The sequence below is a fragment of the Elephantulus edwardii genome, unplaced genomic scaffold, assembly GCF_000299155.1.
Source record: "Elephantulus edwardii isolate Elephantulus edwardi_28Jun2011 unplaced genomic scaffold, EleEdw1.0 scaffold00014, whole genome shotgun sequence".
NCBI classification, from domain to species: Eukaryota; Metazoa; Chordata; class Mammalia; order Macroscelidea; family Macroscelididae; genus Elephantulus; species Elephantulus edwardii.
Genome location: NW_006399764.1, coordinates 26,876,234 through 26,902,322, shown reverse-complemented (window position 1 = coordinate 26,902,322; position 26,089 = coordinate 26,876,234). Strand labels below are relative to the sequence as shown.

At 39.7% G+C, this 26,089-nt stretch overlaps 1 protein-coding gene across 1 annotated transcript in view; it reads left to right on the top strand.

The window, feature by feature from the left end:
- Window positions 1–20,228: 20,228 nt before the first annotated feature.
- JAK2 (Janus kinase 2) overlaps window positions 20,229–26,089 on the top strand; it is a 58,942-nt gene continuing 53,081 nt past the window's right edge. The window contains exon 1 of the mRNA XM_006881313.1: window positions 20,229–20,474. Coding sequence (XP_006881375.1) covers window positions 20,249–20,474 — 226 coding nt within the window. The 5' untranslated portion in view covers window positions 20,229–20,248. The remainder of the gene's footprint in view (window positions 20,475–26,089) is intronic.

The following is a 26,089-nucleotide window of genomic DNA, read 5'->3' as shown; positions in this document are numbered from 1 at the left end:
TGCAACTTTTTGAGAAAGTGCCATACCACTTTCCACAGTGGTTGCACCATTTTACACTCCCACCAACAGTGAATAAAGGTTCCAGTTTCTCCACAACCTCATCAGCGTTTGTTGCTTGCTAAAAGATTTAACAAAGACTTTAATAAAGTGGAGTAGTTTAATATACAGTAAATTAGAAATCAAAACACGAGTAATGAATTATATTTTCAGAACAGTAATTCTGGACAGAGGTAGGTCTGATTATGTCATTGAGAAGATCTGTCATCACACAAAGTTCGCTCCTCTTAACATACTGCTCCCAGTTCTCATAGTATTCCATTGTGTGAATGTACTGCAGCTTCTCTATTCATTGGTTTGTTTTTGGTCACTTAGGTTGTTTCTAACTCCTTGCTATTGTGAACAAATCCACGATAAATATAGGTGTGCATAAGGTGGTGTTTTTTTTATGTTTTTCTGTTACTGAGTTTTACTTTAATCCCACTATAGTTGGAGAGTATAATGAGTAAGAAGTTAATATTTCTTTGCTTTTATTATTGCTCATATTTTTCCATGAAAGATTTTTAATTTGGTTGTCATTGACAAATTTCTGTCCAAGTTTTGAACTTCCTACCTTTCAAAGCATGTGTGAGTTTTTGTTGTGAATTTACAAAATATTGAGCCTCATCAATGTCATGCACATTACATTTTGTAGTTTAAAGTACTTTTTATTTAGAAATATCTTATCAAATTATAAAAAAATGTTGATTCAGAGATTGAAAAGAATGAATAGTGATAATGTTCATTTTCATATTTTTCTTTCTATAGGTCAGTGTTTTTTCTTATTTTAAAGAATTACATAAGTTAATGTTCCACATTCCATCAACATTGAAGGTCTTAAATGTATGAAGTGATCTCTTGTGCGTTATTTATACTTTGATAACAAATCATATTGTGTAAGCTCCCTTTCCTTTATTGAGAATGTGTATTGAGAATTGGCTTAGTGGTAAGGAGCTGCACCGACATCCCAAAGGCATGTGGTTGAAATCTACCAGCTGCTTCTCAGGAAAAAGATGGACTGTCTCCTCTAGTGTCATTAAACCCAGCCTCTGAAAACCTGCTGGGCGGTTAGCGGTGGGTCAGTCCCCACTCCACGGTCCACATCAACAGCTGCTGCGTTAGAGAAAACTTCACCTGCGTTTGAAAAGGATGTGTGATCTTCAGTTGTTGGGTCTTCTCTTCTGTATTTTTCAGTGACAAATAGAAGTGGAGACTTAGGAGGGTGGCGATTTTGGCGATTATGGAGCAAAGAGGAGGCATGAGGTAGTTATCTGGGAAACGAGGAGAGTAAATAGACTAAGGAAATAGAAGACAGCTGGGGAGGATGCATGCTTTTAAAGGAGGGGCTGTTTGCGTGCTTGTGAGTCTTCAACAGCCACAGCGGCGTGCATACTTAGACGCTCTGAGTGGACGGAATTAAACTGAACTCTTAGTTTCCCTTGGATATGTGTAATTATGAGTCTCAGGCTTTGTCTTTACACAGAGTATCCTTTTCATATGGCCCAAACATATTTCCGCCCAAACATTTTCAACACAAATACAATTGCTACAACTTTTTCTTTTTTTCTCTTCATCTATAGAGAGTTACTCTTAAAGTTGCATTTCCTTAATCATTATTTATTCTCTTAGACAACTGTCTCATCCTTTCCCCCTTTTCCATTATCATCAAAATGGTTATTGTCTCTGAAGAAAAATCAGTTGTATTTACGTTTGACTGTGATATGTGTAAGCATGAACTTGTTCTGATTAGGGAAGATGAGATTCTTGAACTGGTGGTTTGATGTTTTGAATCAAGTTTGGAAAAGTCTTAGCCAATGCTTTTCTTCCTCCATTCATATGTGTGAGTCTGCTTTCTATTGTAGTGTTTTCATGTTGTTGATTGCCATTGATTTGAGCACGACTCATAGCGACCCTATGAACCTGAAGCCTTTCTATAACTATTGTCATTTCTCAAAGTTCATAGAGTTTCCAGAGGCATGCTGTTTAGGAAGTAGATGCCATTCCTGCTTCCAAACCTGTCTTAAACTGGGAGCTCCACCAAACACTGTCCACCATGGGTTACTGTAATGGCATCTGACACCCCAGTGGTACAAGGTTCAGCATCACAGCAACCCCAGGTTACCTCAGTACAGCAAATTGACAGAGGAGTGCTGTACCACTTAGAAGAATGTTCCTCCAAAATATAATAACAACTGACTTTTAAATACAAAGCCCTTCCACGAGATCTTGTTCACTTTAAACAAAAGGCTTAAAGAAAAAACAACCAGTATAATATGTTATTGTTTATGTGCTGTTGAGTCACTTGCAATCCATAGCGACCCTATGTACAGTAGCTCTGAACCCTTCCCAGTCCTGAGCCAGTCTTACTAATTCCGACACACCAACCCCCATTGTCCCAGTTTCTCTAGCAATCCATCTCATCCAGGGACTTCCTCTCCCGTGCTATTCCTCTACCCTTCCGAGCATGATGTCCTTTTTCAAGGACCGGTCTCTCCTGGCTGTGTGCCCAAAGTATATGAGATAGAGCTTCAAAATCCTTGCCTTCAATGAGTGACTTGGTTTCACCTTCTCCAAGACAAATCTATTTGTTTTCTTGGTTGTCCATGGTAAGTACAAAACTCTTCTCCAGCACCACGTCCCAAAGGCATTGATTCTTCTATCATCTTTAGTCATTGTCAAGCTCTCTGAAGCATAACAAGTAATTGTGAAGACCATGGCCTGGATTAGGTGTACCTTAGTCTCTAGACTGACATCGTTGCTTTTCAGCACTCTGGAGAGGTCCATGACAGCAGAATTTCCCAATGCAATTCATCTTTTGATTTCCTGAATGCTGGTGTTAAAAGTGCTGATTGTGGAGCCGAGCAGGTTCTAATTGTTAACAACCTCAGTCTCTTCTCCTTTTGTCATGGTCCTGCCAATTGGCCCAGTGGTGAGAATCTTTGTCCTCTTGATGTTGAGGTTCAATCCATAGTGAACACTACAGTCCTTCACCTTCTGCAGCAAGTGCTTCAGGTCTTCTTTAGTTTCAGCAAGGTGATGTCATCTGCATATCGTAAATTGTTAATGAGTCTTCCTCCAATCTTGACATCCCACTCATCCTCACACAACAACCCTGCCTCCCGAATGATAATTGAAAAGGTATGGGGACAGGATGCATCCCTGCCACACTCCTTTCCTGAGTATGAACCAGTGTTTCCCTGCTCTGTTCTGAGGACTTCTTCCTGGTCCAAGTATAGGTTTCGCATAAGCCCAGTCAAGTGTTCTGGGATTTCTGTTTTCCTCAAGGTTAGCCACAATGTGTTTTGTTTTTATTTTTTATTTTTATTTTTTCTTTTTTAAAACTTTTGTGTGAGTGTACCGTCAAATCAGATCTGACTGGTACAGGAGGAGATTGTCCCTCCTTTTCCCGGCAGAGCATCTGGTGGATTCGAACCGTGTGCCTCTGGGATTGTAGTTGCAGCTCCTTGCCACTAGGCCACCAGAGCTCCCCCACAATGTGTTTTGATCCACATCAAATTGACCCTGACTCATAATGAACCCGTGAGCCTGATCAGAGCCTGTGCCATCCTGATCGCCGATATGATTGAGCCTTTCCCAGCATGCTTTTTTCCCAAGGACTGTCCCTTCCTCACAACATACCCAAAGGATGTGAGATAGAGTTTCACCGTCTTTGTCTCTAAAGAGCACCCTGGTTTCACTTTCTCCAAGACAGAATTATTTCTTCTTTTGGCAGTTCATGGAATATGCATTACTCTTTTCCAGCACCACAACTCAAAGGCATTAATTCTTCTTTTGTCATGCTTACTCACTGTCCAAGTTCTAGATACAGACGAAGTAATTGGAAAGACCCTGGCTTGGATCAATTATAGTATAATATTTAAACTTACATTGCTGCTTTTTGGCACTTTGGAAAGGTCCTTGACAGCAGATCTTCCCCAGTGCAACGTATCTTTTTAATTTCTTGGTTGTGGGTCCAAGTAAAATGAAATAATTGACAACTGTAGTCAGTTATAGGAGTTCCCACGGGAGGACTGGTTTTCCCTTGATGTTGAGATGTAATCCATATTGAAGCCGTCATCCTTGACCTTCTGCAGCAGTTGTTTCAAGTTCTATTCACTTTCAGCAAGCAAGGTTGTGCCATCTATGTAATGCAGGTTGTTGCATCTTCCTCTGATTCTCATGCCACGTTCTTCTTCATACAGTCCAACTTCTTGAATGACTTTCTCAATAAACACATTGAATAAACATGGAGAAAGGCTATAACCGTGATGCACACTTTTCCTTGTTCTATTCAGACAGCAGTTTGTTGGTCTAGGTAGGTTTAGTATGAGCACGCACAAGTAAGTATTGTAGGATCACTCCATTAGTATGGAGTAAAGAAAAGGCATCAGGTAGGAGAGTAGGAGAGGAAATAGACCAAAGAAATTGTCGTTATTGTATACCACCGAGTTGGAACTGACTCATAGCTCACTCTCTAGCAGGTTTTCTGAGGCAGTGAGTTGCATGGGAGGAGATGGCACATCCTTCTCCAATGGAGCAGCTGGTGGATTCAAACTACGTACTTTTGCATCTCCAGGGTACTGAAGAGCAAGGATGTCAGTCTGGAGACTAAGGTGCACCTAATGCAAGCCATGGTCTTTGTGATTATTTGCTATACATCAGAAGGCTGGACAGTGACTAGGGATGATAGAAGGAGAATTGATGCCTTTGAGTTGTGGTGCTGGAGAAGAGTATTGAATATACCATGGACTTCTAGGAGAACATACAGGTTCGTCCTAGAGAGGGTGAGAACAGGCTAGGATTCTGACACTCTGACTGTTGCATGGTGGGACCAGTCCTTGAAGAGAGACATCATGCTTGGGTGGGTGGAGGAACGGTGCAAGAGAGTAAGATGCTCGATGAGATGGATTGATTTTATGACTGGAGTAATGGGGGTAGGTGTGTTGGAGACAGTAAAATTGGCACAGAATAGAGCAGGGTTTAGAGCTGTTGTACATAGGGTTGCTATGAGTCCTAAGCGACTTGACAGCATATAACCCCACCAACAAAAACCTTTGCATCAACAACTTAGTTCCTTATAGCCATCATTCAAAAATCATGTGTGGTTTACTTATATATCAAACGAAACAATTCCTTTAAAATAACTGACTTCATCATTTGGATCTGCTCTGGGCCATTTTTATTGTCTCCATCATTTATTACTATGGACATTGTTTTTTCTTTTGACCTTAGATCACATTTTTCCTTTCTTTTCATTTTTAAATTTATTTCTTTTCTTTATTTTTTTTTTTAATTATTTTGTATGTGTGTATGATTGTCCCTCCTTCTCCAGTAGAGCGTCTGGTGGATTTGAACTGTGAGCCTCTGGGATTGCAATGCAGCTTCTTTCCATTAGGTCACCAGAACTCCCACATTTTTCCTTTCATGTTCATTAAGTTTTGATTGACTGTGGGGTGGTGCAGAATAGGACATGGCTCCAATTGGTGGTTTATAGGGTCCCGGTGAGTCATAGTTGACTCCACAGTACCTAACAACAACAATTAGGTGTTGTGGGTGACACATTGTAGAGACTCTGAATGCTGTGAATGTTAATCTTCCTCTGAAATGTTGAGTTTTATTCATAGCATCTTGCCCTACAGAAGCATGGTTTTAGTTTTTGGTAGGACAAATCTGTTTTTGTTTTACCTTCATCCTAGTGTGGGCTTTTTAAATCCTCGGTTAGACTTTTCAGAATTTCAGTAGAAAGACAGATGCTCCCTCAGACTCGGTGGATTATAAACCCTGATTCTGTAGTGGAAGGTAATTTTTGAAATCTCTTCTCAGTTCTTCTAGACTCCCCACCTGTTGCCTCCTCTTAGACTTCTTGGACTTTAATCATATCTGTGAGTTTAGAAGTTAGGCAGAAAGCTGAGAGGAGCTGGTTTGCAGATTTTGGCCCATTCCCATTGTTGTTATTAGTTGCTGTCTGGTTGACCCTAATTTGGTCGGCTTTGTGTACAACACAACACAGCGCTGCCCGGGCCTGTGCCATCTTCTAGGTGTGTTTGAGTCTATTGTTGTGGCTGGGGTGTTCATTCATCTCTCCTGACTTCCGGTTACCCCCTCTCCCTTGGGATTTCTCCCTTTTATTTCCAGTTCTTCTGGCAGACCCAGATTTCAGTCTCTGATTTATCTACATCATAAGGCCACAGCCTTCTGCAAGAGCTCTTTTCTCTCTTTTGCTCCCACCTGTCTGTTTCATAGATGATACATCCCTCAGGGGACAAATCCGTCAGTGTGGACCTTACTCAGCTTGTTTCCCTTCTCAGAGTCCCTTCAGTCTGTTTTTTTTTTATTTTCCAGCCTTTACCTTTGAATAGTGTTATAAAAAAATATATTTTCCCAAAACAACTATGAGATATCATCTCATCCCAGTAAGAACAGCAAAATTTAACAGAACAGCAAGCAACAAATGCTGGCGAGGTTGTGGAGAAACGGAAACCCTTATTCACTGCTGGTGGGAGTGTAAAATGGTGCAACCACTGTGGAAGGCGGTAGGGCACTTTCTCAAAAAGTTGCAAATAGAGATACCATTTGACCCAGCAATTCCACTACTGGGAATATACCCTAAAGAAACCATAACTGACATCCAAGCAGATATATGCATACCCATGTTTATCGTGGCTTTATTCACAATAGCAAGTAGTTGGAAACAACCTAAGTGCCCATCAACAAATGAATGGCTAGAGAAGCTGTGGTATATTCACACAGTGGAATACTATACACTGCATTGAAAAACAGGGAACTCATCAAATATTATGCAAAATGGGTGACCCTGGAGGACATTATGCTGAGTCAAGTATCTCAGTCACAAAAGGACAAATACTGAATGGTGACACTGTTGTAAAACAGGAATGACATTGGGGTTGGGGGGGAGACTGAGAAAGATGGTTCAATAATGTATACTGCATTGAAACAGATGAGGGAGAAAACTGTTTAAAAGGCATATGTGATTGGGTATTTTTGTCATGACAGGAGTCCAAAGCAGAGACTGCATAGTGGAGTGGACCTGAGGGGAGGGATTGTGAAACAATGAAAGAATTTTTCTGTTACTTTTCCAAGAGGGTAGTGTATGGGGGTTAGGGGGAGGGTTGGGAGGAGAGAAAAGTGCAACAATGAATGAATGGAAATCCAAAAGCTCTGTAAATTTTCCTTGAAATTAATAATTAAAAAAGTTTAAAAAAATATTTTCCAAAATTGGCAATTGTTATTGGCAGAACATTTGCCCAATGTAAACCCTTTGTAATTACAGGAATTCAGTATTCTGAAATATTTTATTATTTTAAAAAGTATTATTATTTACCACTTCAATGGCATTTGGTGTTCGAAAGAATGCTCATATCAATTCTAAATTTATTTTTTTTTCTAAATTTCTTATTAAGCCAGTTAAACCAATCTTGTTTTTTGGTCTTATACCAAGAGTTATTATTTATCAAATGCCTGGAGATTTTTATTTGACCGCTTTATGAATATGCTGTTCTTTTATTAAGTATTTGCAGAATGTATAGGTTTCAGGTATTTTCTTGGTGCTCAAAATAGATGTTGGACAAGGCAGAAGCGATTCTTCTTTGAATTACAGGCTTGTGAAGCCTATAATTTAGTGATGGAAGGAGGACGTAGAGATGTTTCATGCTGTTGGGGAGTAGGAAATGGCTAGGTAATGTATGACTCATAGAATTTTCTTCTAAGTGCAGTGGGAAAGCCATTAGAGGATTTTCAGAACTGGATTTGAGTTTCATTTAAAAATATAACTTTGATGTCTACATGGAAATACAACTGAGGGGAGAAAGTAGACTCAGAATTGCTAGGCGATTACACTAGTTTAGGAGAGAGATAATAGCTGCTTAACCTACGATAGTTATAGTGGAGATGAAGAAAGGGAATGTGTTTGAAATCTCTTTGGAAGTAAAACTATCCATGTACACTGGTGGGTTGTACGTTATAGTAAAAGAAGAGAATCAAGGCTGATGAAGTCCATTATTATCACTGAGTGGTAGTGGATCTGCTCTTCTGTTAATAGTCTTCCTTTCCTGCTCAGGAGCCAAAGAATTAAAAGCATTTTTTTCTCTAATAATTTTTGTTTTTATTGGTGAGCATTTAAAAAAATTACGAATAGTCTTTAGAGTGAGTATAATATAAAATTCTTCACAGTTTTACTCCACCTGTGTTTGGCTTATCAAAATAGAATATGAATGTTGTTGAGTTGGAACTGACCTCATAGATGGCCTTCCAGCCCGTTTTCAGAGGAAGAGATTACCCACCTTTCTCCTGCTGAGCAGTTGGTGGATTTGAACCACATGCCTTCAGTTTGACAGTGCAGCTTTTTGCCACTAGAGAAAATCTTAGTACATCTATTTAGAATCTCAGAAGTTGGTACATTAAAAGAAAAATGAATATATGTATACTGCACTGAAACAGATGAGGGAGAGAATTGTTTAAAAGGGGTATGTGATTAGGTATTATTGTCATAACAGGAGTCCAGAATGAAGGCTGCATAGTAGAGTGGACTTGGGGGGAAGGATTGTATAACAATGAAAAGATTTTTTTCTTTTACTTTTCAAAGAGAAGAGTGAACTGGGGGGAAGGGGTGGGCAGGGAGAAAAGTGCAACAATGAACGAATGGAAATCCAAAGTCTCTGTAAATTTTCATTAAAAATGAATAATAATAATAATAATAAGTTAAATAAAAATGAGAAATTAATTAAAATAAAGATGAATTTTAAAATGCAAAAAAATGTTTTGGAATAGTATGCAAAATTACATGAATATAAAAGTAAGTAACATTTCCACTTCATTGCATGCTCTGGGCTACTTCTTCAGACTACTCGACTGCTGTTTGGGGCATTTCTGTGGAAAAGTTTAGAAGCACTGACCTGTGTGAACCTACCAGTGCAGCCAAACTTGTCTCCACTTTGTTCCGGGAACATGCTGAGTGCATTCCTCTTTTCTTGTTTTTCATATTTTTCTCCCTGTAAGTAGTGTCCTCTGTTTTCTTTTCTTGTCTCAATTGGACTAGCAATATCTTAATTTTTCTGTAAAACTCAAAATTTTATTGGTATTCATCATCATTCTAATCTTGTAATTTTTGTAGCCCTTATTCTATTTGTTTAGTACTTAGGTTATACAGAAATTGAGTGGAAATTGTACATTTCCTAAGAGTTGAGATAAACATGAAATGTCATTCATTCATTTGAGACATGAGGAAGGTGAGAGTCACTGTTACATAACTATTTGCAATAGAAAGGAATCAACATTATTTTAGGTCACTTGGGCCTGAGTTAGTAAGTTTTCTGTTGTACTACTACATGTCTTCTCCATGAGGATTTATTGATCTGAAATTTGTCTCTTGAGAGTTGAATTGTATATGAGTAAATTTAGAAAATACTGACTTTCAAAATTTTACATTTGTGGGATGGTTTTTTTGAATGTATGTGAGCCCAAAATCATTACCCTTTACAGCATTTGTTTGCTCACCATTTGTTCAACAAATTTGTTAATCAACACAAGTTGATTAAAAAATTAATTACAGCTTTTATTTACTCTTCTTTTATCCAGCAACATCCCTATATTAGACACTCCCTAGTGAGGGTCTAATACAGGACAATAATGATATGTCCTATGTCTGTCTCGATACAAATACTCAGGAGTGTCTAATCCAGGCATTTAATGATATTAGGGAACTCCAGTGGCTTAGTGGTAAAGAATTATGCTACCAACCCCAAGGTACAGGGTTAGAGTCCACCAATTAATTGCTCAGCACGAGAAAGAGGGAAAGTCTGCTCCTGTGTGATTTATTGTCTCCAAAAACCTGCTGGTGGGTCAGCTATGGATCAGTTCCAACTTAAAGGTACACCATCACGACAACAACAAGTAGACACTATTATAGGTAATAGGTATTCAGTAGTAAATTAGATGTTCTTGTTCCCACCTTCAAAAACTTTCCTTCTAGGCCCTTTACAGTAGTGAGAGAAGATCTTCACCTTGAAACCCACAGTGTCCCTTTTTGGCAGGAAGTAGCTAAGAGAATACGCCATCCCCTTTTCCTTATGAATCAGGGTGCAGTCTCTCTCAGGGAGGAGTGGTAGGGAATGGCAAAGGACACACTGACAAAGGAGATTAATCAGAACTGGCTTTGACAAGCACTGTGGCAATTGGACAATTAAAACAGACATTCGGGGGCGGGGAAACTGGGGAGGAGGGTAGAGAAAATAGTGCAACAATGGATGAATGAAAACCCAAAATCTCTGTAAATGTTCATGAAAACTAATAAAATAAACAAACAAACAAACAAACACAAAAAAACCTTTTCTTCTAGGCATTTAAAACAATTAATGAGCCAAATAATAATCTGTTCCGTGATGGGAAAATCAGAACAGTGGTTATTTCTTGGAGGGTAGGAGCAGAGATTGATAGGGAAGGGGCAAAAGAGAACCTTCTGGATGATGATACTTCATTTTAGAAAATACATGCAGAAATGTGCAGACTTATTGCCTTTGTGCAAACTTATTCCATGGTACACTTACTATTTCTGCATTGCATTATGTGTAGGGAGAAAGACAATTCACAAGAACAAAATGAGTATCATTATATATTATAAAGAGCAATGTAATGAACACCCAAGAAACACCACCCATCCTAAGACTTAAAACGTTGCAATAACTTGTACCTGTTGTTACTAGGTACCGTGGAGTGGAAGTGACTGACCTTCCAGTGGGTTTTCAGAGCCTGTGTGTGGTGCGGGAGGAGATCGTTCATCTCTTATGGAGCAACTGGTGGATTAGAATCTTGTGCCTTTGGGCTGGCAGCACTACCCCTGACCATCAGGTCCATCTGCTTTTCCTGTAGCCGGAATCACTTTGTACTAACATTTCTTTGCTTTTTCCTTTTTAAAAAAAAAAAAATTATTTTTTGTGTGTGTACCATCAAATCGGATCTGACCGGTCCAGGAGGAGATTGCCCCTCCCTCTCCAGCAGAGCATCTGGTGCTTTTCCCCTTTTGAAAAAATACATGTATATCCATAAAGAAAATCCCATTTACTTACTTTTGAGATTTACAATAATGATATTCCACAGCTTCCAGTTTTCCCAGTGATATTTTCCAAGATTTACTCCTGCTGCATAATACTGTAGTTCATTTATTCCCACAACTGAAGAATGTGCCCGCACCTATGTTGTTACAATTTCTTTTGCATCATTGCGTCAGATCCAGCTCATAGCTGACCCTACAGTGGCTTTTCAGAGGCTGTAAATCACATGGGAGGAGGAGATTGCCCGTATTTTCCTCCCGCAGAGCCACTGGTGGATTCAAACCACCTGATTTTGGGTTGACAGTGTAACTCATTATCCAGTAGGCCACCAGAGCTCCTTGCCTGGGCTGTAGAATATCTTGTTATACAACATTTCACACTACCAAAAATGGTGAACAAGCCACCATCCACTGTTTGGCACATTATCAGTGCACATCTGGCCGTAACAGATGCCAGAGTACTGCATGTGGTGGCCAAGTGTGTCAGCTGGGCTGGCTGGGCCATGATTTTCTTTTCTTTTTTCTTTTTTTTTTTCTTTAGTTATTATTATTTTGTGTATGTATACCATCAAATCAGATCTGATTGGTACAGGAGGCAATTGTTCATCCTTCTTCAGCAGAGCATCTGGTGGATTTGAACTGCGCACCTCTGGGATTGCAGTGCAGCTTCTTGCCACTAGGCCACCAGAGCTTGCCTGGGCCGTGATTTTCAAATACTGGGTTGGCAGTTACATGCTGGACCACCTGGCGGTTATATATTGATGTACATTGACAGTTGTGCCGTTCATTTTGTGAACCGATATGGCCATTCTTAATTTTTACACCGTGATCAGTTCTTTGGAATCTAAATTAATAAGTGAGGCACAACAAGTAAGAGTAGTCTGAGATACTCTTTAACTCTTCTCCTGGTAATATGGGTTGTTTGTGGGTTTTAGCTGTTACAAGTTGTGGTGCAGTGAATATTCTTGTAATGAGTCCATGTGCATGCATCTAATCAGATTTATAGTTTGGAACAGAGTTGCTCTGCTTCTCAGAATGCTGTCAGTGGCAGCTGCCGGCAGATCTTTGAAACCCATTCAAAAGGTTCATGAAGTTAAAATGCTTTTCATAGAAATGCTCATTTGCTAAATGCCTTTCTCAGTTTGTTGACATTTGCACAGATGGTTCAAAACTGACAGTGCGTACAACTACTGGCACTTTAGTGTAAATCAAGGCACTGACAGCAAACTACAGTTATAACTGCTGTATTCTTTCTATCCATACACTTGCAGGGGAACCATGCAAACTTCAGTTCCTTTGAATGGCCCTTAGCCAGTGAAAATAACCAGCTTTATTACATCCTGGCTGTGAGTACACATCTTAGCATTTGCGTGATTAAACGGCACATGTGTGCATGCGCTTCGGCACATGGAAACATGGGGGCTCTCGTGAGGAAAACCTTCTGTGTGATTGAGTTAGGGGCTGACCAGCTGCTTGCTTTTTGAATTTTCAATGGAAGTGTGACTTTTACTTGAATAAAAACTAGTTGATGAAGTGTAGTTATTCAGAGATACTTGGTAACCTTTTTTCATGTAAATGAGGTAAGGTTGCTATTGGGAAAAGAACTTTATATTTTCTTTCCACTGTTAGGATTTGATCTGTCAGACAAAAAAAAAATCAGAAATTTAAAAAATTTGTATATATGTGTATATTTGTAACACAAATCTATACACACTATCTTCACACTCTCTAGAATATTACAAATATCTATAAGCAGTCTATAGCCGCCTTTCTCATTTTCTTTATGTATTTTTTGTGAGAAACAACTTTTAATGCAGTTGATAATATCAATTTTTCTATGCTTATACACAAGTGTTTTAGATATTTAGGAAATGTTACGTGCTGTTGAGTCACCTAGCGATCCTGTGTACAACAGCCCTCAACCCTGCTCTATCCTGTGCCAATCTTATTGTCTCTGACACACCCACCCCGATCAACCCCGTCACTGAATCCATCCATCTCACCCAGGGTCTTCCTCTCCTGCGCTGTTTCCTCCACCCTCCCAAGCATGATGTCCCTTTCCAAGGACTGTTCCCTCCTTGCAGCATGTCCAATGTATGTCAGACGAAGCTTCAGAATCCTTGCCTCCAAGGAGTAGCTTGGTCTCAGCCTCTCTAGGACTAACTTGTTTGTTTTCTTAGTATATTCCATACCCTGCTTCAGTACCACAGCTCAAAGGCATAAATTCTCCTTCTGTCCTCCCTAGTCATTGTCCAGCTTTCTGATGCATAGCAGATGATTGCAGATACATGTCCTAAATTAATATATATTAACTAAATGCTAACTTCAGTGTAAGAAAAAGATTAACAATGCATGGGTTTGGATTTATGGTGGGCCCCTCCCTGTGGGTCTGTCATAGTGTTCCATGCCAGAGTGAACCGTAGCCCTGAACCATTGCCTGGCCCCCTTGCTCATAGGCTGCAAGCACTGAAGGGGGTTGCACAGTGAGGAGGGGGAGGGGAGAGAAAGATATTAACATATACTTTTTCAAATACATTTTTTATAATTTTGCTTTTTATTATGAACTGTTTGCTCTATCCAAAATAGATTTATTATATGTTTGATAAGAAGGATCCAGTTTCTTTCTTTCTTTCTTTCTTGCACCTGTATGGGTTGCCATTGTCCCAGAAATGCTTATTTATGTCGCCTCTTTCTCTAGTGATCCTTGCTGTTCTCCCTGCTGTCTGACAAGTGGTCGTTTATCCTGTCAGTCTGTTCTGGACTCTCCTCTGTTGGTTGACGAGTGTATTTGTTCCTGCACATTCACCATTCACTCGCAGAGCTTTACAATCATTTTCTCATGCGTTGGGTGGGTTCCTCTTTCTGTCCCTTGGTGTTCTTCCTGTGTCTCCTTCCCCTTCTCCCACCTTCTCCTCTCTACGCCTTCTCTGGATCCTTCTAATGCTTCTTTGCCCTTCTTCATGGCTGCCTTTTTTGAGCTTTGGTCTTAAGTATCCTTTCTAGAATCAACTTGTCAGGTTCTCTGGAAAAACTTGTTGGGATTTTGAGTAGAATTGCATTGAATCTACAGATTTATAAAGGATGAGTTATTGTTTTATAATACTTAAGAGTTTTCCCACCTTTGAATATGGGGAGACATTCTGCTTATTTAGACCTTGTGACATTCTGCTTATTTAGACCTTGTTCTATGTATTTTTTTTCTATGTCTTATGAGAAAGTTTTATAATTTTCTGCATCTTGTGTCTTATACAGCGTTTGTTTGCTTTGTCTCTAGGTGCCTTATAGCTTTTGTTACTGAGATATGTGTGTGTGTGTGTATAGTCTTTCAAAAGTCATTGTTTAAAAACTTTATTGCCATAGTAAACAGAGTTGTTGCAATGATTCTTTTATATTAAATTTGTAGTATGCTATCATGAAAAGCTCTTTGATTTAATAATAATTTGTGCATTATTTAGATTTTTATGTAGATGATTACTGATGTATTTTCTAACAGACTGGATTACTTCACTAATAGACCCTTATTGACTACCTTTTGAATCAAAAGTGAGTGTATATGAATTTAAAATGAAGTGATCCCCATTTAACCATATTTCAATTATAAACACTTTGTCATATTCAAATATGAATAAGAGAAAAATAAATAATAGCTTAGATAAAAATAGAAACAATCCAAATATATCTCTGTACTAAAATTGCGAAATAATGAGTAGATCCCATGCCTGTAGAAGCAGTCACAGGAGACCAGGAGTTTAGCACTTGTATGTAGCGTGGGCTAGAGGCTGTCAAGAGAGGATGAACCTGTTGCCTGGTGTGGTGGCTTTGGATAAGCTTTAGACTCAGGAAGACAAGATACAGATTTTAGAGTGACAAGATGAAGCCAATGATCTGCTTTGCTACTAGGCCTGCAGTAACAGCACCTCCTCAGGGCAAAATGTTATCCTCTTACAATGAGACCTGCAGCTGGTTAGGCTAGGTTGAGGCAACTACAAATTGATAGGTAAGGAGAGAGAAGTGGCTAGAGAGAGAGAGAGATTAGAAAGTGAGCTTTCTAGGTTAAAAAGGAAATCTTTAGTTATTAATTTTTTTTCTTAAAAACTCCTTTTTTCAGTTTGATTTTTGTGAAGTTTCACAGAGATTGACTTTTCTTCATTCCTGCATGCACGTTTTCCTCCCTTCCCCAATTCCAGTTATCTTTGTAATGCCTGCCCTGTTCCAGGCTGTTAATTGTCACACATTTAATTTCTTTTTTATGTATTTTCCTTCTTTAAAAATTATTATTAACTTTTAAAGAGTCTTTGGATTTCCATTCATTCATTGTTGCACTTTTCTCCCTGCCCACTCCTACCTCCCAGTTTGCTCTTCTCTTTGAAAAGTAAAAGAAAAATTTTTTCATTGTTATACAATCCCTCCCTCCAAGTCCACTCCACTGTGCAGCCTTCGTTTTGGACTCCTGTCATGACAATAATACCTAATCATATATCCCTTTTAAATAGTTCTCTCCCTCATCTGTTTCAATGCCGTAAACATAATTTATCCCGTCTTTCTCAGTCTTCCCCCAACCCTCATGTCAGTCCCATTTTACAACAGTGGCACTATTCAGTATTTGTCCTTTTGTGACTGAGATATTTCACTCAACATAATGTCCTCTAGGGTCATCCATTTTGCATAAATTTCATGAGTTCCTTGTTTTTCAATGCAGCATAGTATTCCATTGTGTGAGTGAGTATACCACAACTTCTCTATCCATCCGTTTGTTGATGGCACTTAGGTTATTTCCAACTCTGTGATTGTGAACAAAGCCACAATAAACATGGGTGTGTAACACATCTAGTTTCTAATAATTCCTTTCCGCTCATCCTTCCTTTTACCCACTCCAGTGCAGTATTCATTATCTGACCATTGTTTTTTTCCCTCTCTCTTGCTCTACCCACATGTTTTAATCCTATTTTTACAGCAGTGGGTTTATGCAGTATTTGCCTTTATATGACTGATACATTTCACTCAGCACAGTGTCTTCCATACACCCAAGTTTTGTAGTGTTTTATGAGTGTACCATTCCATTGTTGATGGGCACTTGTGCTGCTGTTCACTCCTGGTATTGTGAATAATATTGCAGAAACATGGTTGTGCATTAAATGATAACTTTTAAGGAAGCTTTTAATTAAAGTATATGTACGAGGAACATAAGTGTGTAGAGGTGGCAGAATTTTTACAAAGATATGATAATTTTGCATATTTAGAATTTTTCTAATACTGTGCTTTGATAAAAAATTCTAGTAAGGAATTATGAAACAATTATCAAGAATGGAATAAGAATGAGACATACAAATGAACCCACTTGAGAATTTAAAAAACTTTGAAACTTAGGTATTACAATTAAAAACAATAAACAACTAAACTTCAATAGGATCAACATCAGACTCCAGTTTGGTTATAGTTAGAGATGTGGTGAATTTAAAGTTGATATTTAAAAATTAACCTATAAAGCAGCAGAGACAGAAATGGACACACACACACACACACACACACACACACACACACACACACGGAGACACTGTAAGAAGAGCAGATAAGTGAGGGTAGTGGAAGTGAGTTGGAGAGACTCCCATACTCACCTACTAGGGTATAAATCAGAAAGAAGCACAGAAACAGCATTTGCATGAGTAGTATCAGAGAATTTCTTTAAATTAGGTAAAGGACATGAACCTTCAGGACAGAAGGAGAGTGGATGCTTTTGAGCTGTGGTGCTGGAGAAGGGTACTGAATGTACCCTGGACTGCCAGGAAAACAAACAGATTCATCTTGGAGAGGATTAAACCAAGTTACTCCTTGGAGGCAAGGATTCTGGGGCTTCATCTGACATACTTTGGACATGCTGCCAGAAGGGACGGGTCCTTGGAGAGGGACATCATGCTTGGGAGGGTGGAGGGACAGCGCAGGAGGGGAAGACCCTCTATGAGATGGATTGATTCAGTGACTGGGGTAATCGGGATGGGTGTGTCAGAGGCGGTGCGGTTGGTGCAGGATAGAGCAGGGTTTAGGGCTGTTGTGCATAGGGTCGCTATGAGTCGGAAACGACTCGACGGCACATAACAACAACAACAGTTTAATATATGCTATTGTTAGGTGCTGTTGAATTTACTACAGTTCACAGTGACTCTGAATGCAGATCTGAATCCTGCCCTCTCCTGTGTCGTCCTTATCATCTCTGCCATACTTGAGGCCACTGTTACAGTCCCTGTGTCTGTCCATCTTGTCGAGGGTCTTCTCCACCTTTGCTAGTCCTCTACTTTTCTGATCATGATGGATTCCCTCCCCACTCCCGAGGACTGGCCTTTCCTAATAACATGCCCAAATTATATAGGTCAGATAAAAATGAATTCATACCAAAACCATTGCAATTAAAATATTGTGCCCTGATAATAAAGTGAAAAGTCTTAAACTACTAGGAGGGGGAAAAGATATTTGGGCTGGCAGTTGACTCCATGAATAGATGCCAGAACACAGTGTCACTGTGTCATCAGAGTGCTGCGGAGAAGAGTTGCCAACAGTTCATACTCACCATTTGAGAGTTTAGGCAACTTTTTTTTTTCAGACAAACACTTAAAAACCCAGAGAGCCTCACTGATAGAGCTACCAAGGGCACGTTTCCACAGAAAATGTGAGTCTAGAGGGAGCTGCAGTCTTGAGCACTGATGGAGCAAGTTTGCTCTTTAATGCTGAGAACTCAGTTTCCTTTAATTGAGTAGTAGGGCCAGTGTGTTAAGTTATGGGAAATAAGTTTTTTGGGAAAAAAAAATTACATAGTTTTGAACAATTTCCTTAAATTTACTTATCTTCATACAGATCAATACCTAAAATCTTGCCGTTTTATACTTGTTAAAACAGTTGTCAGTTTATTTTTTGCTTGTTTTTAGACTCACATGAAGTCCCGTAGGTCTTATTTGTGTAATTAAGGGTAAATGGAAATAATTTCTCTGATTGAAGCTCTGGTGGTTTAGAAGGGAAGGAGTGGTGCTGCTAGTCCAAAGATGGGCAGTTCGAAGCCACCAGATGCTTTGAAGTAGGGTAGGCGGTCTTCTATGTGATTTACAGCCTCTGAAAACTTGCTGGAGGGTCAGCTATGAGCTTTTTCCAAATCCACGGCAGAGAACAATAACATTTTCTGTAATAGAATAAAGTCCTTATAGTTGAATGTGGAACTAAGTTCAAAGTTGTAATTCACTTACTTAATAGTCGTTTTACTTTCTCTAGTATCTCTACTTAAGGGATCTCTGGTGGTCTAGTGGGAAGGGCCTGCGCTGCCTACATGAAGGCAGGCGGTTTGAATCTACCAGTTGCGAGCTTGGTGACAGAAAGCACAGCAGACTTCTCCCGTGTGATTTATAGGCTCTAAAAACCTGCTGGAAGGTCCGCTATGAGTTGGATTGACTCAACAGTACATAACAACAACAGCATCTCTGCTTAGGACAGTATTTGTCACTTGTCATATTTTCATTATCTCTTGTCACATTGTTCTTTTCATGGTTTAGATGAGAAGTGTTGGCACATTTTCATCTCTAGTTTAGAACTTTTTCAAATACTAGTCTCATTTTGCAGCAACTGTCCCACTGCCATGATCATCCTTATTTGTTTCCAGTGTCAAGAACTTTTCTTTTTTCATCTCCTTATTTCTGTTCATGACATTACAGCTCCTCTAAGTTTGAAATCTTCTGTCTTTCACTCCTCTGACCACCTCATGTTTAGTTGCCAAGTCGCATCAAGTCTTGCTCTAATTTTCTCTCTTGTCATCCGGCTGCTACCACTTCTGCTGAGGCTCTTACTTACTATTTAGACTTTGGCAGCGGCATTCTATGTGTTCATTGCCTCTCCTTTCTGATTCGTCCTTTACTGTGGGTTAACGTTTAACTTCTTTGGCATGACATTTTATCTTTAATTCTGTGTTAGGTAAGATTTCATTCATTTGCAAGTAACAGCATATCTAGTGGGAAATGATTCCTGATACTGATTCAGCTGCGTAAGGAGAAAATCTGTTTCCCTTGGCCTTTCCTTCATGGTTGCCTTGTGGTGGTTGTTGTTTGTTTGTTTGTTTGTTTTCTCTCTTTATGGTTTTAAGTTTAATTCCTGTCCTCAAGTTTATAGTCACGTTCAGTTAGGAAAAAGGTGAGAGGAGAAAGGATGTTTGATAGCTAGATCTGTCCCTAACCGAGTGGTGCTTGAAAGAGTGCCCATCACCTTGCACTTAAGTCTCACTCATTGAGACCGGTCCTCACTGGCTATGCATCTATAGCAAAGTATGGATTTTCTGTTGGACAAGTTGCTTTTTCCAGCAAAATTAGTCTTCTATATCAAGGAGAAAGGGGGGTGTTGTACTGGTTTAGGCACCTAACAGTTTGACACAAGTATCCTTTATCTTTAATCTTTTTCTTGTGTAATATTTAAAATAAGTCAATAAACCCAGTAAATTACTGGGCATATTTTGTACCTTCTCAGGACTCTTTAGCACAGCTTCACTATCCTTTCACTGCCCATCCGAACCCAACCATTGTTCAAGACTGGTTTTAAGTCTTCCTCCCTCAAATAATGCTCATCAGATCCTCCTCGCTTGCCATGTTATTTCCAGGAAACATTTGCCAGAGTAATCAACTTGTTGAGTAACCATGTTCCTTTGTGGAGTATCATCTTCTAATAGTGACTGATTTTATTATTTGCTTTTGTAAGTGCTTTGTATGCCTATAATAGAGTATACTCCGTTAGGTTACTTAAGATTCTTTGTCTCCAAGAAACTTGAATTTGTCTGAGATGTCTCAGTTGTAATTGTATTATCCCACCCTCATCACCATCGAGTCACTTCCTTGTTACTCTGCAGACGGAGCAGACCTGCAGCAGGAGACTCCAGGTTGTTCATCTTCACAGAGCCGGACGTGATCTCTCTCCTGCCCTTTTCAGTTAGCAGCCACAATCTTAGAGCACTGTGCCGCCAACCTTTTAGTAAATGTTACAGAAATAGGTGTGTGTTCAGTTAATAGATTCTGCGGGGTTGCTGCTCTCGAGAGACTTGCATATAAAGGACACCGTATCACCTTCACTTGCCTCTGTAACGTTATTGTTTTGTCCTACAGGTCAGTGTTCTGAGAACAGCTGTGCATGGGAATGGCTTGCCTTACAATGACAGACATGGAAGGATCCTCCCCGTCTCCTGGGCATCAGAACGGTGATATTCCTGGACCTGCGGCTTCTGTGAAGCAGATGGAGCCAGTCCTTCAGGTGTATCTCTACCATTCCCTCGGGAAAGCTGAGGAAGATTACCTGACGTTTCCAAGTGGGGAGTATGTTGCTGAAGAAATTTGTGTTGCAGCTTCTAAAGCTTGTGGTAAGTATTTAAAAAAAAACCCCACCACATCCAAACGTGCAGAAGTCTGCATGTTCTTGTGAATAGACCGCTGCGTTAATGATCCAGCTCTGAGACAGCGTATATGTGGAAGGGGCAGGGTTTCCTGCCGTTGGACGTATGGTTCCTGTGAACTCACTCAGTGGCCCCTGACAACAACAACATGGTGCAACCTCATACCTGGATTACTTTCTGAAAGCGTTTTGCATCTTGTCCTGTGTAGCTGAAAGGCATTCTCTCACATGTGTAAAGGATGCGACCATGACTTGGGTGGAATTTCAGGTGAAATTGCCGTGAACTTCATTGTTGTTGTTGTTGTTGTTATGTGCCGTCGAGTCGTTTGCGACTCATAGCGACCCTATGTACAACAGCCCTAAACCCTGCTCTATCCTGTACCAATCTCATTGCCTCTGACACACCCATCCCGATTACCCCAGTCACTGCCAATTACTAGTGTCTGCTTACAACTGTTCCTCTTCCTTTGTATTTCCATGCTTGAACGTTCGACCTAGGTTGCCCTTTCTGTTCGTCTACGTGGATTTCATAGCAAAACAAATTTAAACCCAGCAATATTAATTGGGCTCTAAGATGGCTAAAGAATCTTCTTATCTATTTCATAGTGTAAGAAAACTTTAAAGCTAAATCCTGAGAATGGTATTAAAACCGAGTATCAATGTCTTGAAGTGTTTTTTTTTTTTAATTAAGATTCTTGATTAGATGTACAGTGGTTACTGACAAAATTGTTTTCTTTCACTTCCTCTTTGAAGGTCCTATCTGTGTGGCCTCATAAGTACATTTTTCTTACTTGGTTTATTTCCAGATAATTTTTATTCTTGTTTTGGGATTACATTACCTTGCGGTAGCCTATTCAGAGCTCGCCCCACCAAACTCTTTCTCTGGAGCTGGCCCATGTTACTGGGCCACTGAGGTTACTATGGTATCTGTTATCAAAGAACTTGACTTTCAAATGCTCTTTTAATAGAAAGATTAATTAGTTGAGTCTATTTTTGCTTTATTTTGTTATGAAGAGGAGTAGGATGATTTTAAGTCTAGCATTAAATGTCTTAAAAATAGGATTTGTAGCATTAATTTGTCCTCTCATGTGGAACAAATTAGATGAGGTTAGCTGTAGTTACTAAAATTAGATGAGGTTAGAATAGTTATTAAATGTGAATTGAGGGGTTTGAGAGAGAAAGGTGGGCAAGTCTTTTCTCACAACAACGTGTGACCTTGGCAGCCTGTTCGAGGATCACCAGGAGTCTGCACTGATGGCACAGCAGTGGGCTTGGTTTTAGTTTATAGAAACTCCAGGGAGCCTGATGGCATAGTTGTTAAAGTGCTCAGATGCAAACTGAAGGGTTTGCACCCATAACCATGCCAGAAAGAAAGCCGCCTCTTTAAAGGTGACCCCGAGAACCCTGTGAGGCAATTTTTTGCCCCGTTCCAAAGTTGTTAGAGTTGGAATTAACTTGAAGGCAATGGATTTGTTTTCATGTAAAGTCCACTTTACATGAAATACTTTATATAGTATTTCAAGCTATGGTATTTTCATTTGCTTCCTATCTGTTTAAAGGTTGAACAGTGAATAAAGGTGACCAAAGAAGAATTGATGCCTTTGAATTGTGGTGTTGGCAAAGAATACTTATTATCCCCTGGGCTGCGAAAAGAATAAACAAATCTGCCTTACAGGAAGTACAGTCAGGCTGCTCCTTAGAGTGCCTCTGTTTGACCTACTATAGGCATGCTGTCCAAAGGGGGCCATCCTTGGAAACAAATTACCCTATTGGGAAAGGTGGAGGATCAGAGAGAGAGAGGAAGACCTTCAACTGGATGGATGGACAGAGTGAATGGATCAGTGAGCTCAAACACATCAAAGGCATTGAGAATGGAAAAGATAGGACAAGGACAATCGATAGGACAAGATTCAGATCTATTACTCATAAGGTTGCTGTGAGTTGTAGTTGACTCAGTGGGACATAACATCATAAAATATTTCTGGCAGAAGACTAATCACAGCTGTCATTTCCTTCTGTTGTAAATAAAATTCTAATTGTACTTGCAACAAATTAATTGAAAATAGATTTTTAAGAAGCTACAAATCCTGAAAGACATCTCTATAAAGTTATTATGGTAAGAGTTTCAAAGTAACTTTATTCCTGACTCTTTGAAATATAATTAAAATTTTGTAAATCCTGAAAATTGTTTCATTTTGATAAAATTTTTTCTTTTAATGCGGTCCTTATTCAGGCCTGAGTAAATACTGCTCAGTGTCTTCTGTTTTACTTAACAAGTGCAGGAACTGAGTGGCAGGTGTAGTGATGTTTGACCATCTCCTTTCACATCTCATTTATAGAGTTTTTAAATGTGAGAAGCTGAGTGAAGACAAGCTGTGGAGCACAACTTGCCACTTGAGTTGTTCTTCTTTTTTTCCAAAATACTAAGTTCTAGTTTCATTAAATAAACTGGAGGCCAAGAATGGGAAGCAGTGTGGAATGATCAGAAATATTAAACCAGCTTTTTACAGGCATTGAGCTCCCTCTGCTCCCTTTCCAGATACACACTCCTTTCTTTGACATTGGTAAATCCATTTTCTTTTCTTCTCTATATCTCTTGACACAAATGCAGGAGTGAGTGTAGAAGCCGACTTCCTATTTTTCTCATTTGCTTGAGGAAAAGCAAGTTGCTGCTCTTTTTGTTGAAAGCCACGCAGTTTCTGACCACTACTAGTTGTCCAGCTCTTTAAAATTATAGACATGAGACTATGTACCAACAAAGAAAAATGCTTTCAATGTTAGAATTAAATAATTTAGAAAATATAGATGCTCTGTGGTTATAATGTTTTATGTTTAAACGCAGCTAAATCTTGTTTTTTAAAGACAGAAGGAAATCTTGTCTACCTAAATATTAGTAGTTGTGTTAAATTGGTGAGATTTAAGCAGTGTTTTTCCTGTGCCTTTTTCTAAATATTTGTAAATATAATTCTGTTTCTTGATAATAGAAAAATTATTTTAAAAATACCATGTCTGTCAGATAGTGGATAGGAAAGCCATGTTTCTAGTCAGTGTTTCTTATGCATTCATAGTGTTCCCTGTGTTTGGAATGTCTTTGGCTCCTTCCCAGCATCCTACCTTCATGGCTTGACCTGAACACAGTAGAACTATCCCAGAGGGTTTCCGAAACGGTAATCTTTATGGAAGGAGATGGCCATATCGCTCTCCTGAGTGATGGCTGGTGGGTTTGAACCACTGACCTTCCAGTTAGCAGCTGAGTGCTTTAATGGTCACAACACTAGGTTTACAGCTCTCCTTTCTGTGCTTTTGTTTGGATGCGTGCATGTTTACTTTCTTGAATTATAATTTTCCAATGACTTCTCTGTCTCTTCTACCATACTTTGAGATTATTAAGATTTGACATCATCTTTCCGCTCCAGCACTCTCCCTGCACCTGTTATAGAATGGAGACTTAATTTAGTGGGATAACAAATTGTCTTACTCTAGAATGATTTGGAACTGAGTTAAAGTCCTGGTAGTTGCTTGAGAGAGAAAAAAGAACTATTTCCTCAAACTGGTAATTGGGTACTGCTGTTGTCAAAGGGCTGCCATTAGTATCAGGTGATATGAGCTATGATTTAAAAACATTTCTCAAGCAGTGGAGAGTTTGAAAGTCATTAAAAATTATTTCCTCCTCATTACTAGATAAGATTTACCATGATTCCAGCTCACTTTGAGAACTCTTGGTTGTGGACAATAGTGAAAGGCCAGTTTCACATAAAATCTGGAAATATATCTACTTTTTATCAACTGGATTTATAATTTGGCTTTTTGGATTGGCTTTGGTGACTTGGGGGAATGTATTTTACAACACTCTGCTTTGCATTGTCAATAACTGCTGTTGGAAGTGGTGTTTTCTTCATTACTGCATTGATGTTGTTGTTGTTGTTAATGTGCTGTCGAGTCGCTTGCGACTCATAGCGACCCTATGTACAACAGCCCTAAACTCCGTTCTGTCCTGTGCCAATCGCACTGTCTCTGACACTCCCATCCCAGTTATCCCAGTCACTGAATCAATCCACCTCATAGAGGGCCTTCCTCTCCTGCGCTGTCCCTCTTAAGGACCGGTCTCTCCTCACAACATGTCCAAAGTATGTTAGACGGAGCCTCAGAATCCTTGCCTCCAAGGAGCCACCCGGTTTAACCCTTTCCAGGACAAATCTGTTTGTTTTCCTAGCAGTCCATGGTATTCTCAATACTCTTCTCCAGCACCACAGCTCAAAGGCATCAATTCTCCTTCTATCCTCCTTGGTTATTGTCCAACTCTCTGATGCATATCAAGTGATTGTGAAGACCATGGCCTGTATCAGACGCACCTTAGTCTCCAGAGAGACACCATTGCTCTTCAGTACTTTGGAGAGGTCCCTAACAGCAGACTTTCCCATGGCAATGCGCCTTTTAATTTCCTGGCTGCTGGTGCCAAGACTGTTGACTGTGGAGCCAAGCAAGCTAAAGCTGCATTGATAGGCTTTCATAAATAGGTCAAAGAATATTCTTGATCCGGAAGTAACTCCAGGATACAATGCTGGCCATAAAGAAGTTGAGACTGAAACAGTGGAGGCACAGATGGGTACCACCTCACTCAGCTTTAGCAAACCTCAATTTCTTTGATCCAGTGGACTTTTTAAACTCACAGTGACCCTCTCTCATTCCCTGCTCTGTGCCATCCCCACCATGTCTGCTATGTTTGATCCCATTGTTAAGTACGTCTTGTTAAGTGTCTTTTTCTCTTCTCTGAACGTCTGTCTTTCCCACTCCTATACATTTTTTTTCAAGGACTGGACCCTCCTAACAGCATGCTCAAAGTATGTGAAATGGAGTTTCTCTGTCCTTCCCTTTAAGGAACACCCTGGTTGCACATCCTTTAAGACAGTTTTGTTCGTTCTTTTCACACTGGAATATTGAATCCTCTTCACCAACACAATTCAGAGGCAACAGTTCTTTTTCTGTCATCGTTATTTGTTGTCCAATTTTCAGATGTGTAGGTTGTCGTTATTAGTTGGCTTTTTAGTATAACTCAGCAACCCTGTCTTATCCCGTGTTGTCCTTTTCTGACATGCTTGAGCCTATTGCTACTGTCACTATGTCAGTCAGCTCGTTAAGGGTCTTCTTGCCTTTCTTGACTCCTTCACTTTTCCAAGCATGATGTTCTCTTGTTGTGTACCGTCAAGTTGGAATCAACTCATAGCTGACCCTCCAGCAGATTTTCAGAGGCAGTTAACACATTGCCGCAAATGACGGCAAAATGTATTTCTAAGCACAGTCGTCAATTTAAAAGTGTGCTGCAACATGTTAATCATATGGGAGGAGATTTCCATCCATCTCCCACAGAGCAGCTGGTGGATTTGAACCTTGCACTCTTTGAGATTGCAGTGCAGCTTCTTGCCAGTAGGCCACCACAGCTCCCAAGGAATATTGTTGTTGTTAGGTGCTGTTGAGTCTTCTGTGGTTCATAGCAACCTATATACAGCAGCTCTGAAGCCTGCCTGCCCAGTCCTGGGCCAGTCTCACTGTCTCTGACACCCCTACCCTCATTGCTGTAGTTAC